This window comes from Peromyscus californicus, unplaced genomic scaffold, assembly GCF_007827085.1.
Source record: "Peromyscus californicus insignis strain IS unplaced genomic scaffold, ASM782708v3 Scaffold_4__1_contigs__length_199733344, whole genome shotgun sequence".
Lineage (NCBI taxonomy): Eukaryota > Metazoa > Chordata > Mammalia > Rodentia > Cricetidae > Peromyscus > Peromyscus californicus.
This window is the reverse complement of record NW_026294562.1, coordinates 14,697,339-14,712,958: the sequence shown is the minus strand read 5'-3', so window position 1 is coordinate 14,712,958 and position 15,620 is coordinate 14,697,339. Positions and strand designations below refer to the sequence as shown.

At 51.2% G+C, this 15,620-nt stretch overlaps 1 protein-coding gene across 3 annotated transcripts in view; it reads right to left on the bottom strand.

Moving 5' to 3' along the window:
* The window catches only part of Sh3pxd2a (SH3 and PX domains 2A), a 213,404-nt gene extending 198,306 nt beyond the window's left edge, over positions 1–15,098 (bottom strand). Inside the window, exon 1 of one of the 3 annotated variants that reach the window (XM_052760845.1) lies at positions 14,843–15,098. In XM_052760845.1, the coding sequence (XP_052616805.1) occupies positions 14,843–14,914 (72 nt within the window). In that variant the 5' untranslated portion in view covers positions 14,915–15,098. The remainder of the gene's footprint in view (positions 1–14,842) is intronic. The other 2 variants (XM_052760844.1, XM_052760847.1) reach the window with 2 other exon arrangements.
* Between the last annotated feature and the right edge of the window lie 522 nt (positions 15,099–15,620).

The window sequence follows — 15,620 nt, the reverse complement described above, 5'->3', positions numbered from 1 at the left end:
TGTGTGTGTGTGTGTGTGTGTGTGTGTTTTGACATCCAAACAAGCAGCTTCCACAGCTGTGGTAAAATAGCAGTGCGAGAAGAGGGAAGGTTTCCATAGGGCGAAGCCTCCATGCACAGGTTCACCATGGGGATCCAGGGCCCATCATGACCTGAGCCTCTGCAGGGATGAGAGGGATGTGAAGGATGCCAGGCAGCTGTGGTCCCTCAACAACCCCTCCTGCTCCCAGCTTTCACTGCAGCACCTCACACACAGTAGGTCTAAGATCAACTTTCAGCAGCTCTTCTCCCTGGAGAAGGCAATGCTTTTAGGGTCCTGGGGGTCCCCCCATCCAGGTCACTGCTGATGGAGACGGTGTCTGCACAGAGGGTCTTCCTAGGGGGCCAGGATCAAATCCCCAAGCAGTGTATGGCCAGACTGAGTCTTCCACAAGTCCTCAGAAATCCCCCATGGCAGAGCAGAGCCGGCTACCCTCAGGGTGGGAGGGACTGAGGCTCCATCCTGTTCTCTCATACACACCACTCTGAACACCCCAGCCTCCTTGCTGGTCCTTGGAAAGGGCAGCTATAGTTCTACCTCAGGGCTTTAGCCCTTGCTGGTCCCTCCCAATCAACTACTGTCTCTCAAATACCCACATGCCTCACCAATGCGAGAAATCCACGGGAGTCTGCTTAATGGGTAAAAGAAATTTATTAGGAAAGAAACCCACTAAAATAGGAGAGTGGTAGCAGGGTCCTGGAAGGCTGAGGTACTGTCCCACGCTGTTCTGCCTCCCCACCATCCAAGCCCACGTGGGAGAGAAGAGAGCAGCATAGTGTGTCTCAGGTCTTAAGGGTAACCCCGAGGCCACCCCCCAGGGGCAGGTACTTAAAGGTTATAGGTAGAACAGATATTCATTACATCTCCCCCTTTTGTCTAAATAAGAAAGTTCTAACCTGATATAAAATTATATACGATAGGAACGATTATCAAGTATTGTCCAGGAGAGGGGAATTAAACAAAATAGAAATACAACCAACAAAAATGACATCAAGCAAGAAACATATATTAAATGTTCAGAAATGTCCAGACCATAGATAAATGGCATGTTACAGAGATTACTCCAATAGTTATCCTATCCTAAAGATTCTAATTTTAGTATCTAAAATGTTCTTAGCTAAGATATAAGAGGATTATAACTGCAACTATCAAGTCTTCAACCCCATCAAAGACCTGAGAAGGAACATAATATTACCTGAGAAACAGGAAAGGCAAGCAAGCAATTTCCAAAAAATTGCGAGAATAGACAGAGACATCTGGCAGCCTGGACAGTCACCTAAAGTTTCTCAGCACTGTTGGGGCACCCATTTTGGCTACTGGCCTAGAAAATCTGACAGACCATTATCAGAAGAAGGAATTTTGAAAGATCATCTTTTTTTTTTTTTTTTTTTTTTTTTTGGTTTTTCGAGACAGGGTTTCTCTGTGTAGTTTTGCGCCTTTCCTGGAACTCACTTGGTAGACCAGGCTGGCCTCGAACTCACAGAGATCCGCCTGGCTCTGCCTCCCGAGTGCTGGGATTAAAGGCGTGCGCCACCACCGCCCGGCTCTTGAAAGACCATCTTATCCTGTCTTGGCAAGGTTCAGTAGTCACTTTTTCTTCTGTCCTGTTCATCCAGAAAGGACAGCATTCATACTGTCAGCAGTCGATGTAGGGGCAGTTCTTTGCCCAATAGGCCATTTTGTGCCAAGAAGAAGACACACTTCCAAATGGAGTGTCTTAGAAGCCCAACATTCTCTCAGGAGTAGATCGGAGCTGCCAGGAGCAATCGTATCTCACATCAGCAGAATTCTAAGTTATCGAAACATTTGATAAGCCATATTCTCTAGGTCTATGAAGGGTTTGAAGATTCTATCCATCTGACATATGTTTCTGGAAAACCTAACTAACATAACTATAGATATGACTATTATTACCTAAATAACCTAAGGACTAAGGCTTTCCATTAACAAGGTAAATAATCTGTAACAGATGTACAGTATAAGGACAATGACCTCAAAATTATGACAATATACAAAATATCTTAAACAGAGGTAGAAATGTATTGTACAATATGACAACAATAATATCCTTAATATGTATCAATATACAAAATATCCTAAACAGAGGTAGAACATACAGTATGACAAACATAATTTTATATTTGTATCAATATACAAAATATTTCAAATAGGAGTAGGAACATGTGTACAATATGACAATTATAGTTTTGAATTTGTATCAATATACAAATTATCTTAAATATGAATATAAAAATAGTTTACATTTGTATCAATATACAAGAATCCATATCAGTGCAAGTTATCTAAGGCTGATAGTTTGTTAGATTAGTTTACTAGGTAAAACAGATATCCACTACACTCATTGCCTCAACTTTCAAGTCCTATTAAAAAAAAATCACCTCCACATAGGGCCGTCCCTGCCTCCCTCTCTAAAGTCACCCCCACATAGGGCCATCCTTGCCTCTCTCAAATGTCACCCCCTCACAGGGCCATCCCTGCCTCTCTCAAATATCACCCCCTCACAGGGCCATCCCTGCCTCTCTCAAATATCACCCCCTCACAGGGCCATCCCTCCCTCTCTCAAATGTCACCCCCTCACAGGGCCATCCCTCCCTCTCTCAAATGTCACCCCCTCATAGGGCCATCCCTCCCCACACACACAAAAGCACAGCAAGCCTCCTCCCAGCCAGACTTACCTGCACGCCTCACTCTGCTCTAGCTTTCCCTGCAGGATTTATTCCCATCTAACATATAATATAATTTTATCTGTTCGGTTTGCATATTGTTCCCTTCTCCCACCAGAAGATCAAGTGCTCTGGGCAAGGCTTCCTCCCCACCCTGCTGTGCTGCTCACAGTGCCTGGAGCAGAGCAAATATCCAAATACTGAAGAGAGAAGGAGAGGCTGTGAGGAAGGCAGCTGCTGGCTGAAAGCTAAACAACCTGAAGTCATTCAAAAAAACAAACAAAAAAACCCCCTAAAACCTCCTAGGAAATATTTAAAGATGTGAGGTCAAGGACACTTCCAGAAGTAACAAAAACTAAACAAAATCAGGAGGGATGATAATGATGGAGATAACAACAACTTATTGAACATCTGATCACCACACGGAACGGTGGTTCTCAACCTGTAGGCCGCTACCCCAGGGGGGACAAATGACCTTTCACGTTGGTCACATATCAGATATCCTGCATATCATATAGTTACATTATAATTCATAACAGTAGCAAAATTATAGTTATGAAGTAGCAATTAAAATAGTTTTATGGTTGGGGGTCACCACCTCATGAGGAACTGTAGTAAGGGTCACAGCGTTAGGAAGGTTGAGAACTCCTGACAGAGAGCCACAAACATGAGGTAGGTGTTATGATTTTTTTTTTAATCATCTTTGACAGAAAATGAGGTCCATGGAGTTGAAGAAAGGCAATCAAGCGAGAGTCCAGGCCCACAGCTCATCACTGTTTCCAAGGTCAAGCCTGCGCCCACGTGGCAGAGGTCACCAACGCCCTACCTACATTCTCTTGCCCTCTACCTCCCCTGCTGCTGCCCAGGTCTCTAGAAGTTACGCTAGTTCCCACAGCCTCGATTTACCTGAGCAAGCATCCGGGTCAAGTGTCAGGGACTTAAACTGTGCCCTGGTCCCAACCACAACTCCATGATAGTTGTCACCTCGAAAGAGAGGACAGAGAGCCCCTGGCAGCAGGGACTCAAAAGCAGCTCTGGACAGTGAATAAAACTCGGAACTGTTTCGAAGCTTATCTCATCTACCAGCTGCAAGCACACTGTGTCAGTGGAGGGGCTCAGAGGAGGTCAGAAGGGTAGGTGAGCTACAGTGTCATCCATGACCCTGGAAATTCTGTCTGGGACCCACCCAGGGGATGAGTTCCTTGGGCTCTGGCTTCCTAGGAAGCTATCAGAAGGGGCATCTTCAAAGCCATGGGACAGCCACTGCAGGACATTCCTTTTCTCGTCACTCCACTCTTTATGAGACCAGGACACCACTCTGCCCTGTACCCACCAGGGCCACACAGGAGGGAGATGCCCTTGGGAACACCCCAAGGAACAGCCACAAGGACCAGGACAGACAGAGTGCAGAGAGAGATGAGAAAGGCCACATTCTGCTGGGTTTCCCTGCTGTGGATGCCTCCAGCCTAGTGGGGGGCTTGGGGAGGGGGGGAGGGGGATGACACACTCTCCCGTAGCCGCCCATTGTCCAGGCCACTCCACCAACTGCTGTTGCACAGCAGAAAAGTCCCTTTTCTATTACTGCAGAGATCTGGATTTAAACTTGACTGCCACCGCTTAACTACCAGGGACAGAAGCAAGCTACCAAATGTCTCAACAATGGCCAGGGGCTCCTGGGCAAAAGAACCCTAGCCCAGCGGCAGCACTTGGTAGGGGCTCCCCTGTATGTTTTCTCTTGACTCAGTGTACCCACTTCCCAGGCCTGGGAGCGACCACCCTCAGAAACCACAGAGGGAAATGAAGCTGTTTTCCTCAGTTGCCAGTGAGATGACTAACGTAAATAATGAATCCCGGCTTGAAACCAAAGCTCAGACACTGTTCTTCAGTAGACTTTAACTACGCGGGAGAAGGATCAGTAGGCCAACACACTGAGGTTAAACTAGCAGAAACCTCTGGGCAGCCACCTCAGCATGCCCCAACCTCATCGGTAAGAGCTGGTGTCCCCTCCAGAGCCAGTCTCTGCTCTGTGCTGAAGGCACAGCGGTCCCTGCCTGGGAGGTGGAATTCAGGAGAGAGCTTCCCTCTGGGAGCCTCACAGCCAGCCCTGTGCCAGGCAGCTAGGCCTCCTTCTCTGCTGTCACACAGAGAAATTCTCCCACACAGGCAAGTCCCTTAAAATAGCTTTTTGGGTTTCAGCCATCAGGAAACAGAGTAAAGCTGGATCAGAATTGGGCCTACCCTGAAAAGTTTACAAAGGAGGGACTTCAAAGGACAGGGACAACCCTCTTCACACAGAACTCCTAGGTAGGCAAAACTGGAAGGCAGGGTTCCCAACAATGGGCCTAGAAGGATGGCATGTTGAGCAGCCTAAGTCCCCATGACCCCTGGGGCAGCCCTGGAGAGGGTCCAAGTGTGTAAAGTACAGTGATGATATGGGACCAGGCGCTAGGGAAAGGGACGAACACTCCTGAATATGTGCTTTACTGACAGCGTAACTCCAAGGCATTAATTAGAACAGCAACGCTGAGGGCGGACCTGAGGCCATTGACTACAAGTTAGAAGCCTGGAGGTGCCGGCACAAAAGACAGGGTAACTGCGCAGTCAACGGCGGTGATGTAACACGGGTCAAAATCTCCTTCGGCTAAGGAGCAGATTACTGGAGAATGAGGGTGCTCTACTAGGCACTGCCCAATAAAGGACAAAGGTTCAAACCAGGCCCCAGCCCCTCAGTTCCTTACCCCACCTAGGATGCAAGTTCACCATCACCACCCCTTCCTCCCTGGAGCTGTGGTCAGATCTGATAAGAGAGCTCCATTTCCGCCAGGCCTGAAGGTCACCCATGTTTTAGGGATCCCGGCGATGGATCAGATGCCCTCACTCGGTTAGTGTGTGCCGCCCGCAATGCACACAAAGGAAGGGACTCGGCCTCATCCCATGCGTACCTCCGCCCAGGCTCCGGGAGGGTGGCTTCCTTACTGGACAAAGGGAAGTGACAGCCAAAGGCCAAAGAAAGCCCAGTGGAGGGCCAGAGAGCACAGCTGTTTCCTCTTTGCTAACTCAGCCACCTGGGTGTCAATGCCTCCCTCAGGTAACAGCCGGAGGCAAGGAAAGAAGAAAGCAGTCCCACAGGTTGTGCTCTAGAAGACCTCTTCACTGAGGACCCAACGTGTTCCCAGGACGGCTCTGGCATGAACCTTCTCAGGTGAGCCTTGCTGAGAAAGTCCCCAGGCATGCGGAAGAGGTCTTTTTGTCATGATATTGGCTGTGCCAAATTATTAAGACACAGCTTGGGAAATCAGGGTGCCCCTCACACATTCTGAGGAGCTCATCTCTCATACCTGACCCTTCCCTCTGTAAGGCAGGCCCCAAAAGTCAGCAGCCATTTCTAGATAGGCAAGTGGACTTTTGAAAGGGGCAGGCGACGCATGCAAAGTCTCACAGCTTAAGGAGGCACGCAGCCAGGCCTGGGAGTGAATGTCCTTGGGGTCATCCACTCTTTCTGGGGGTGAAACATGTCATCTGGATACTACACAATCTCCGTGAGGACAGGTAGGTTTTGGAGCCCTGAGACCCAGTTCAGGGATTCAGCTGGGACAGTTTATGTTCTCCGAGTTGTCTAGGGATTCCTGCGGGCTCTGAGCCTGCACATCCTCTCTCAGCTGTACAATGTGGATGCTGGCAGCAGCTTTACACCTGTGAGACTGTTTGGAGCCTACCCCCTAGCACACACAAGTATGACACACACCACCACCGCCACCGAGGCTCAGGGAACAAGAAGGAAGACAGGCAGAAAGACTCTCTTCTGGATGTGTAGGGTCACTGCACTCATAGCAGATGGGATGACCTGAGCAAGATAAACCAGTCAGCATTCCAACATGGATGGGGGAGGGGGCTCAGGAGAGCCCATCCCCAGCTGAGATGCTATTGGCTGCTGATACCTGCTGGGGAAGTGAGAATCCATTTTCTTAGGTGTGGCCCTTGGTAGGTTGCCCAAGCTCCAATGGGGGCCCATCATCCATGAATTAGTAATACTAATTAGACTCAATGAGTTATGGAAGAAACAAAGGAGGCCATGAGGTGTGGACACACACACATGCACATGCACACGCACACTGGCAGGGAGTAGGGGAGGATGGAGGAGGGAGGGGGATTGATCACAATACACTGTCTACATGTATGAAACTGTCAAAGAAGCAATTTTAAACTTTTTTTAAAAAGAAAAGGAAGTCTTTCTGATCACGGTCTGTTATTTCTATTAGGACAATCCCCGAATCAGGCTCCCGGAATACAGAGGTTTATGGTAGGGATGAAATCAAGGAAGAGGTAGTATGAGGTGCTGTATAGACAACCTTGAGTTCTGAAGGGTGGATGGTCCAGACCAACACTGGGACTTCAGAGACAATCTATCTGGGCTCCACCGAGTTATTTAGAATTCAGCCCCAGACACTATAAGGCAGGCCCTGTCTTTTTCTTGCCACCGGATAGTGTGGGTGGAAATTATTACCCTGAAATGCTGCTGCCTCTGCCCCGCCACCCCCCACTGTTGAGACCCGGGCAGCCACAGCCCCACTCCTGGATGCCCCACCCCTGCTCCCCAAGAACATGGGTGCAATAACCTTTTATGAGACAGTCTGATCACTAGGAGTAAAGGCTATAAACAAGGGGGGCTGGAGTCCAGCTAACTCAAACCTCCAAAGTGGACCTAGACAAAGGCTTTAGTGCTGACCACGGCAGCAAGAGCAACCCCACAGCCAGTTGGTGGTCTTTCCCTCTCTCCCTCACTCTCTGTGTGAGCTTGTACATGCATGTTCATGCATTTGAATGTGAGGTCAGAGGTCAACCTCCAGTGTTGTTTTAGACACCATCCACTTTTTTTAAAAATTACATTTTATCGTGTGTGTGTGTGTGTGTGTGTGTGTGTGTGTGTGTGTGTGTACACATACTGTCTTTCTCTGTGTGTGTGTGTACACATCTGTGTATGTGTGTACACATCTCTGTGTGTGTGTGTGTGTGTGTGTACATGCACATGTGCACATGTGCTCAGGTACAATAAGTCAAGAGACAACTTGCAGGAAATCATTTTTTCCTTCCAGCATGTGGGTCCCAGGAATTAAAATTAGGTTGTCAATTGGTAACAGGCATCTTGACCTGCTGAGCCCACTCCTTTAAGGCAGAGTCTATTACTGTCCTCAAAAAGCTGTCAAGTTGGCTAGACTAGTTGAGGAGCAAACCCCAAGGACCCCACGTCTCTACCTCCCCCCCCATAGTGCTTGGAGCACTTAACTATTTCTTTTTTTTTTTTAACATGTTGGTTCTGGGGGTTGAATTCAGGTCTTGGTACTTACACCTTCCTGACGCTCTCCCCACCCCTCTGCAGCCAGTTCTGGGCCCCTCACCCCAATGACCATCTGCTTACTCCCATCCTTTGGGAGAAGAGCAAGGTTCTGAGGTGGCTGCCTATTGAGCTCTGAATGCCTTGGCTGCCATCTGAGGACCGTGGCACCTGGCCCTGACCGTCATCATCTGCTCTTTCTCCTTCTCAGCCACATTCTTCTCAGGCTCTGTGCAAACTTTCCTGCATGTTCCACCAGCGAGGCATCGCTGTCCCCTTCCCTGGACAGTGTCTTCCGGCAGTTCCATCTCAGTTCCTGTCTATCCCAGTCCATCCTCATCGTTCCCAAGTCCCACCACGAAGGCTGCCTCCTCCACCCACCTTCCTCCCTTGGAAACTCCAGTTCATGGAGAGTTCTTCCTGCTCCGAGCAACTCCGGGACTGAATTAGTTTGGTGGATACTAATCTTGTATTTCAGATATGCAGGCACTGTTCTAGGGCCTTTATAAGGATAAACTCATTTAATTTTCACTGGAACCATGGAACTAGTTCCTATTTCCACCTACACTTTTTCATTATTTGCAGATGTGGAAACTGAGGCACAAACACTAGTAACCTATTCCATATGGTGTGGTTGTGAGTCTCAGCCCTTGAGTGCTCTTCTCCTTCAGAACATTCTGCCTGGATTTGCTTGTCATCTCCCTGACTCAGCTCTCTCTGATGGAGAATCAAGTGGCAGCTGACCAGCTTGTTAGGGGCCAAGGTAAGACTCACAGCCCTGCCACACAATTACTCTGAGTGAGAATCCCTAGAGTATGTAACTTCCATTTCCACATCTATAAAACAGGAACAAAACCACCCCCACCCCCCACACTGGTGTTGTAAGGCCAGGACAAGATGCCCTCAGTTATGGCACTGCCGCCAGGCCTGGCCCTAACAGGTCAGTTCCTACCCTGACTGCTGTGCTCTGCAAGGTCATGGCTGGACTCTGGTCAGCCCTGTGTGCACAGCACAGCTTAGTCCCTGACGCTACTATGGCAACTTGCCTGAGGTCATCTGAGGCCTCTCAGTGGCCTGCCCCTGACCAGTCCAAGCCCCTGACTCTCTCCAAGCACCTGCCTGCCTACAGCTCACGTCCCTACAGAGAAGAGCAGCCCTACCAGGCAGAAGGTAACTTGCCCTCTGGGGAATCAGCCTGTCCAAACACTGACCACCCTGTTGGAAGCTTCCATTATTTTTGGCAATGGTCAGGGCAGAGAACATCATTGGCCCTCACTCAGAACCTACTTCCAAAGCCAGAATCCCCACCTCGTTTCCCACACACACCCCTTGTCCTTCCTGTCCCCGAGGTTTCTGCCCCAACCCATTATCCCTTTCCTGGATTCTCAGCAGTCAAGATGAGTAAGTGTGACTACCGTATGCATAACTCTATTATTTGTTTTATTTTCTTTAATTAGGAGGCAAAAGAGAACAGAGTTGCCCGTTAGACTTTTCTGGCCAAGAAACTGGTCAGTGACTCAGGCTGAGGAAATTAGAAGGCAATTTCCAGGGATGGCTATGCAAGCCCTAAGTCAGAAGTTCCCCCAGCACTCTGCTCATTCACAGCCCCCACTTCCCATTAACTCAGCTGGCCCCAGAAGAACTCTCTGGAAAAAGCAATAGCTGGTGCTCGTATTTCTGAAGCTGGACCCAGTCTCACTTGACATCAAATAGGTTTATTTTTCCCTTCCCTCCCCTTCCCCTCCGCCTGCCACCACACACAGTGACTCCAACCCTGGTTTGCCCCCCTCCCACTCAACTTCGAGCGAAGCCATAAGGAACGGCTGGCTCTGCTCCCTGTCCCAACGGTCTTGAAGGATGTGGTTGGTTGTTCCGTGAACGGAGAGCCTCATCAGCCCCGTGAATCACCCCTAGGTCACTTCCCTCTACAGAGAAGAAATGGTTCCCATTTGCATACGTGTGTGTGTGTGTGTGTGTGTGTGTGTGTGTGTGTGTGTGTGTGTGCATGCACGTGTGTGTAAGAGACTCACACTCCCAGAATCAGGAAGATGGGGAGCAGGCAGCACTGACCTCTGGTGCTGATCTGGCTAGGATCCTCCTTGTCCTGTCCTTACCTGGAGCAACCTCTCTTCTCCGCATATCAGGAATCGATCAGTAGGCCCCAATGCTCAGCCAGGATCCCCTCCAGGTCTGAACAGCTGCTCCCTGTTTACTGGTGTCCTGTATCCTGGGTGCTTTCCATGGGGCAAACAGCCCAATAGACTCTCAACAGCTGGGCCTTCCTTTTGGCCTAGATTCCTTTTCTCTCCGCTTCACCCATGGGTCCTAGATGTACTTCAGTGCTTTGGTGATGAGAAACTTCCTCAAAGTACTGTGAGGTTACAGGTGAGGACACTGAGCCCAGAGTCACTGGCTGGACAGTTAGGAAGTGCCGGAGGCAGTATTTGAACCCCCTGTGTCCAATATCACTTCTTCCATAATGCAAGGCCCTAAGAAAGGCTCTTGCACTTCTCACTCCTGTGGGGCTGGAGCCATAATCTCAGGGCTTAGAGAATAAAAACGAAGAGCTGAGACATGAATGAGTTTGGTGCCAATTCCTAAAAACAGCTCCGGGACCAAACCCAAAATCTACGATGATATAAATGCGGGGAGAATGTGTTATGTTCATAGGCTCACCCGCCATTCATCTTCCCAGGAGGCACTGGAGACAGACACTATTCTCCCAGGAACCTCTCCCTCCACGACCAGTCAAACCCAGTTTCACGGCACATGATGAACACCCTCCCCAGAAGGGAGGCCCTCTAATGCTACCCTGCACCACTCTGTCATACAGGCCTGAGCCTGGACTCACTAACGGCACCCGTCTTAGGGCTTCTCCTTGGGAGGTAAACTAACCTGTGTTTACCTAGATCTGACTGAAGCTAAGTGGGAGTTCCAAGCAACTAGCTAATTTCACCTAGCTTTGGTCAATCCATCTGTAATAAGGATCAAAGATACATACACACACACACACACACACACACACACACACACACAGTACAGTAGATGAACCATCATGCTCCCAGGGGAGCATGCCTGTTAGCGTCGGGCACCATGGAAGGTAACTGCTGACACTGGCTGTTACTTTCATTCCCTAGAGTCCTGTGGAGGATCAGAGCATTCACGACTGGTATTTGTCTGAAATAAACACTCACGAAAGGAAACCACTGGAAAGCAGGACACCTCCCAAATCTAAACAGACATAATGCCTCCTTGGCTTTGGGTAAACAAGCTTCCTTGGCTTTGGGTAAACAAGCTTCTCTCCACCACCATATGGCTCTAAACACACCTATACACACCTGTGAGTGCAAAGAATTCTGTCCTTCTGAACTCACATCCCTGTCAGAAGACTCTCCCATGCAGGCAGCTGTGGCCCGCAACTGGCATCTGCAGGGCCATCTTACAGACAGAGTCTGAAGCCAAAGCCAGTTTACCTAAGGTCTCCTGAGGAACAGCTCATGAGCACTAGGACAGGAGCCCAGCTCCCAGACAGGCAGGCTGACTTCAGCAGCAGCAGCTGCTCACCCTTCCCAGCCCCACCCCAGGCAGGGGCTGGCCGAGAGGAAGGAAGCCAAGGGCTGGCTGCACCATGTACACGATGGAAGATGGAGGCTATTTGTCTGCCTTTCATAAACAGATCCAACGCACCAGATGCCCCCCACCTCTGCAGCTCCCCCCTCCTTGTGGCAATGCGCACACCCTCTGCCAGGTGTCCTGAAAGAACCTTTGCATGGGTTCCCAGGGTCCTGGAGACAGTGCTGCTCCTCCTGCATGGGCCCCAAGTCTCCCTCATCATCAAGCTCTGGTTAACTTGCGCACCCATAAAACCTCTGGTCTGCAATTCACCAAAGCACAGGCTCAGCACTCACCCTCAGTGCAGGGAGGCTGGAAGGAGACATGATTCTCCAGTGTAGAATTTATGAGGACATATGTGACTTGAGTGCAATTTCTCCTGCCAGCTAACCAGCCAGAGTAGCCTTATCCAGAACATTTGCCCTTCCAGTGTGGGGTTTCTACTATACAAGGGTGAAAAAGGGAGGCGATCGCCCCAGAGTCCCACTGGACTCCTCCATTATTGGGCACCCCTGTGTCAGGCACCAGTGCCCCAAGAGTGTAGTGTTGTCTCTGTCTTCCTTGTCAACTTCAACCAGACTCCGGGTGCCTTCAGGGAACCAAGTTCACTCCACAGGCTTGAGGTTGTGACTAGCTACCCGGTAAGTAACCCGCCTGGTTCTCCGTTCCCTCATCTGGAAGTAAAGGGTTGTGCCAGATGAGCTGTCTGCCCCAGTGCCCCAGCCAGCTCCACAATGCCATGACATACAACACACTCCTTTCATTGTTTCTAGAACTCTGTGTGTGATCCCATCTGCAGGTGACATCACTCTCTGCCCCAAGAATCACATCATCCATTCTTACACGGAAGTGGAGATGACCCCGGAAACACTCTGTCTGTAGAAAGGGAGGAAATGATCATTTCAAGGGAAGGAGACAGGACTTCTTTTGTATTTTCCACACAGTACACTTTATTATCAGCCTTAAAGCGCCACATCTCCCTTCCTCTCAGTCAGACCATTAATAGCTATTTTTCAAACTTTCTTAGTCAGACTCTCACCAACAGTTAGCTACTATCTTAGAGTGCTTAGTACCCAGAACTGGGCTAAGTACTGCACATGGATGAGGTCATTTAATTCTCCTGGCAGCCCTAGGAAGTAACACTATTATTATCCTCACTTTAAAAGTGAGGAAATTAGAGCTGGAGAGATGGCTCGGTGGTTACAAGCACCGGCAGCTCTTCCGGGGGACCCTGGTTCAATTTCCAGCACCCACATGGCAGCTCACAACTGTCTAAACTCCAGATCCAGGGGATCCTGGCTCTCTGCAGGTACTTCCTACAAGTGGTGCACAGACATACACATGCAAACACTCATACACTTAAAATAACTTAAATTGTTTTCCAAAACAGGGAAACTGAGGTCCATGAAGTTTTAAAGAATGTGCACAGTGCTGTACAGCTTGCTGGTGGGTGAGCCAGCCTTTTAAGGAGATCCCACAGTAGCCTGCCCGGCCTCTCAATACTGCCAATAGCAGGTCTTGGTCCTGCTAGCTGCTAGTTTGTTGTGTGTAGGACATTGTAATCCCGGGCATAGCTGCTCAGAGCTAAAATTTGATGTTTCGTGTAAAATCCAGAGCTGGAAAAGCACCTGCTGAGGTCTCAGGGCAGAGACTGCAACTGCTGAAGGCCGGAAAAGGGAATCCTTGAAACAGCACACAGTGCCCCCAAAAAACGAGGTCAGGAAGGTTGGCACCATTCTTAACCCTGGAGCAGGGTGACCAGCAGGTGACCCAAGGAAACCCCAAACGTTTTCTTGTTTTTGTAGGACTGGGGGTAGAAATGCCTCAAACTTTCAGGTCCAGGGCTCTCCTACTGAGCCACCTCCTCAGCCCCTCAAGGAGCTTTTGGTTTGGTTTGGTTTTTGTAATGGCAGTAGAAGCTTTCAACACCAGATGACATGGCTGGAAAGGATCCCTGACTGTGTGTCAGGGAATGTCCCTCACAGATCCACCTCCCTGTTGGATCACTCTTACCTTCTTCCCAACCTGAGTCCAGCCCCACTAGTCAATTGTAGAGAACCCTGTCTTCAGGTCTGCTGTGATCCGGGCAGAAAGAGTAGCCCCGGGCTGGCATTACACCACAAACCCAGCCTCCTTCCAATAGGGAAATAAAAGGCACTTCAGAGACCAACGTGCAATCTAGGGCAGCAACCAACAGCCTGTTTTAATTGTTAAAATGAATGCTCTGAGCGTTCTAAATGTCCCTGTCTTCTGTGACTTGGGTACTGTACTGTGACTCTCTGCTCTCTCAAGTGCAGGAGCAGAGCTCAGCAAGCCATCCTCAGGCAGCAAGGACGTGTTTACTTCCAAAGGTGTGAAGGATTGGAAGACAGGACCGGCTGAGATGAAAGGGGACTGTCACACACCCTGAAACCCAGCCGGTCAACCGTAGCCTCTTCTCATTAAGTTTGGGTAAGGAAGGGGGAGGGGCGGCGGGGCAGTCAACCGTGCCTCGGAGACCACAGACCACATTTGCTTACTCGTGTCTGGAGACAGAGCATCACTTACGAGGAAATGACCCCGGCGAAGGGTCACGTCCAGAGGAGGGATAAAAGGAAAAGCCACAGTTCTCCTCACACCACGGGATACAATAGTTTTAAGAAGGAAATCAAAGCTCGAAGCGAAGAGTGGAGGGGGCAGGGGGCCGAAAGCTTCCTCTGTGCCCAGAACCCAGCCGGTGCAGGCAGAGCAGCAAACGTGGAAGGCAGAAAGCGAAGCGTGGGTCTCCGGTCAAAGCAACTAAAAGCATCCCGGGCCGAGTGAGCGTGAGCGTGAGCGCCCCGCGCCCCTAGGGAGCGCGGCGAAAATGCTCTTTCCCAAAGGAACTGCTCCGCAAGAGGCTGACGAAAGCTTCCCCCCCCATCCATCCAAGCGGCGGGCGGACACATGACTTCACCGTTGTAACAGACAAGGGCAGCCACTTGCCAATTGCAATGCCAAAAAAAGAAACCCGGGACACGGGAGTGGAGGAAGGACAGAAAAGGTTTCCCTAGAGATCGCAGCCCTGCGAACAGACTCTGGAGCCAAGGGCGGCCCCTGGGGTCACGAATCTCTGGGACTTAATAGTAAGAAGAGGCGAGGGGCCACCTCCGGCCCTGGCCAGCCCCACACCGGGGTTGGTGGGAGCAGTACTCACATAGTGCTTGGAGGGGCTCCTCCGCTTCTCCACGTCCACCACGGTGGCATCTTGCACGCAGTAGGCGAGCATCTTCCCCACAAAGCGAGTGGCGCCCCCCAGCGGTGTCACCTTCTCATCCCGGCCGGGTTCCAGCTCCTTCTCCGGTTGCCCGGGTCCCCGCGGCTACGCGCCACCCCTGCCCCACGCGCCGTTCGCCGCCCGGGCTCCCGGCGCCCACAGCGGCGGCTCCCGGGCATGCGACTGTCCTGGAGGGCACGAGGGCTCCGTGCGCCCCAGGCGGCTCCCGTGGGCCTGCCGCGCGCCCCTTCCCTCCCGCGCCGCCGCGCTCCGCTCGCCTGCCCGCTCTCTCTGCCGCCCGATGGGGCCGGCGGGAACTGGCGGCGCAGAGGAGGGTGGGGGTGTGTCCCGCCGGCGAGGGCACGGGGCGGGGGCCGGGCCTGCTGTCAGCGCGCCGGGGAGGGGCCGCCGGCGCCCCTGGGCCGCGCTCGGGCTCCTGGGGGCTCGGCGCTGGCGGACGCTGTGGGCGCAGGAGGCGGAGGCGGGGCGGGCAGGGAAGGGGAGGGAGGGGAAGGGAGGGGAGCGCGGCAAGGGGAAGCGCGGGGAGGGGCTCCGGGCCGGGGGAGGGGCTCGGGCGGACGGCGAGGGGCTGCAGCCCTGCGAGGCCTGGAAGGGCTACTCTGCTCAGCACCCAAGCTCAAGGTAGCGTTGGAGGGAGGAGGCTCAGGGCAAGTGAGCCCAGTGCGCCCCCATCCCGACTTTCCGTCTCCCAGAGGAT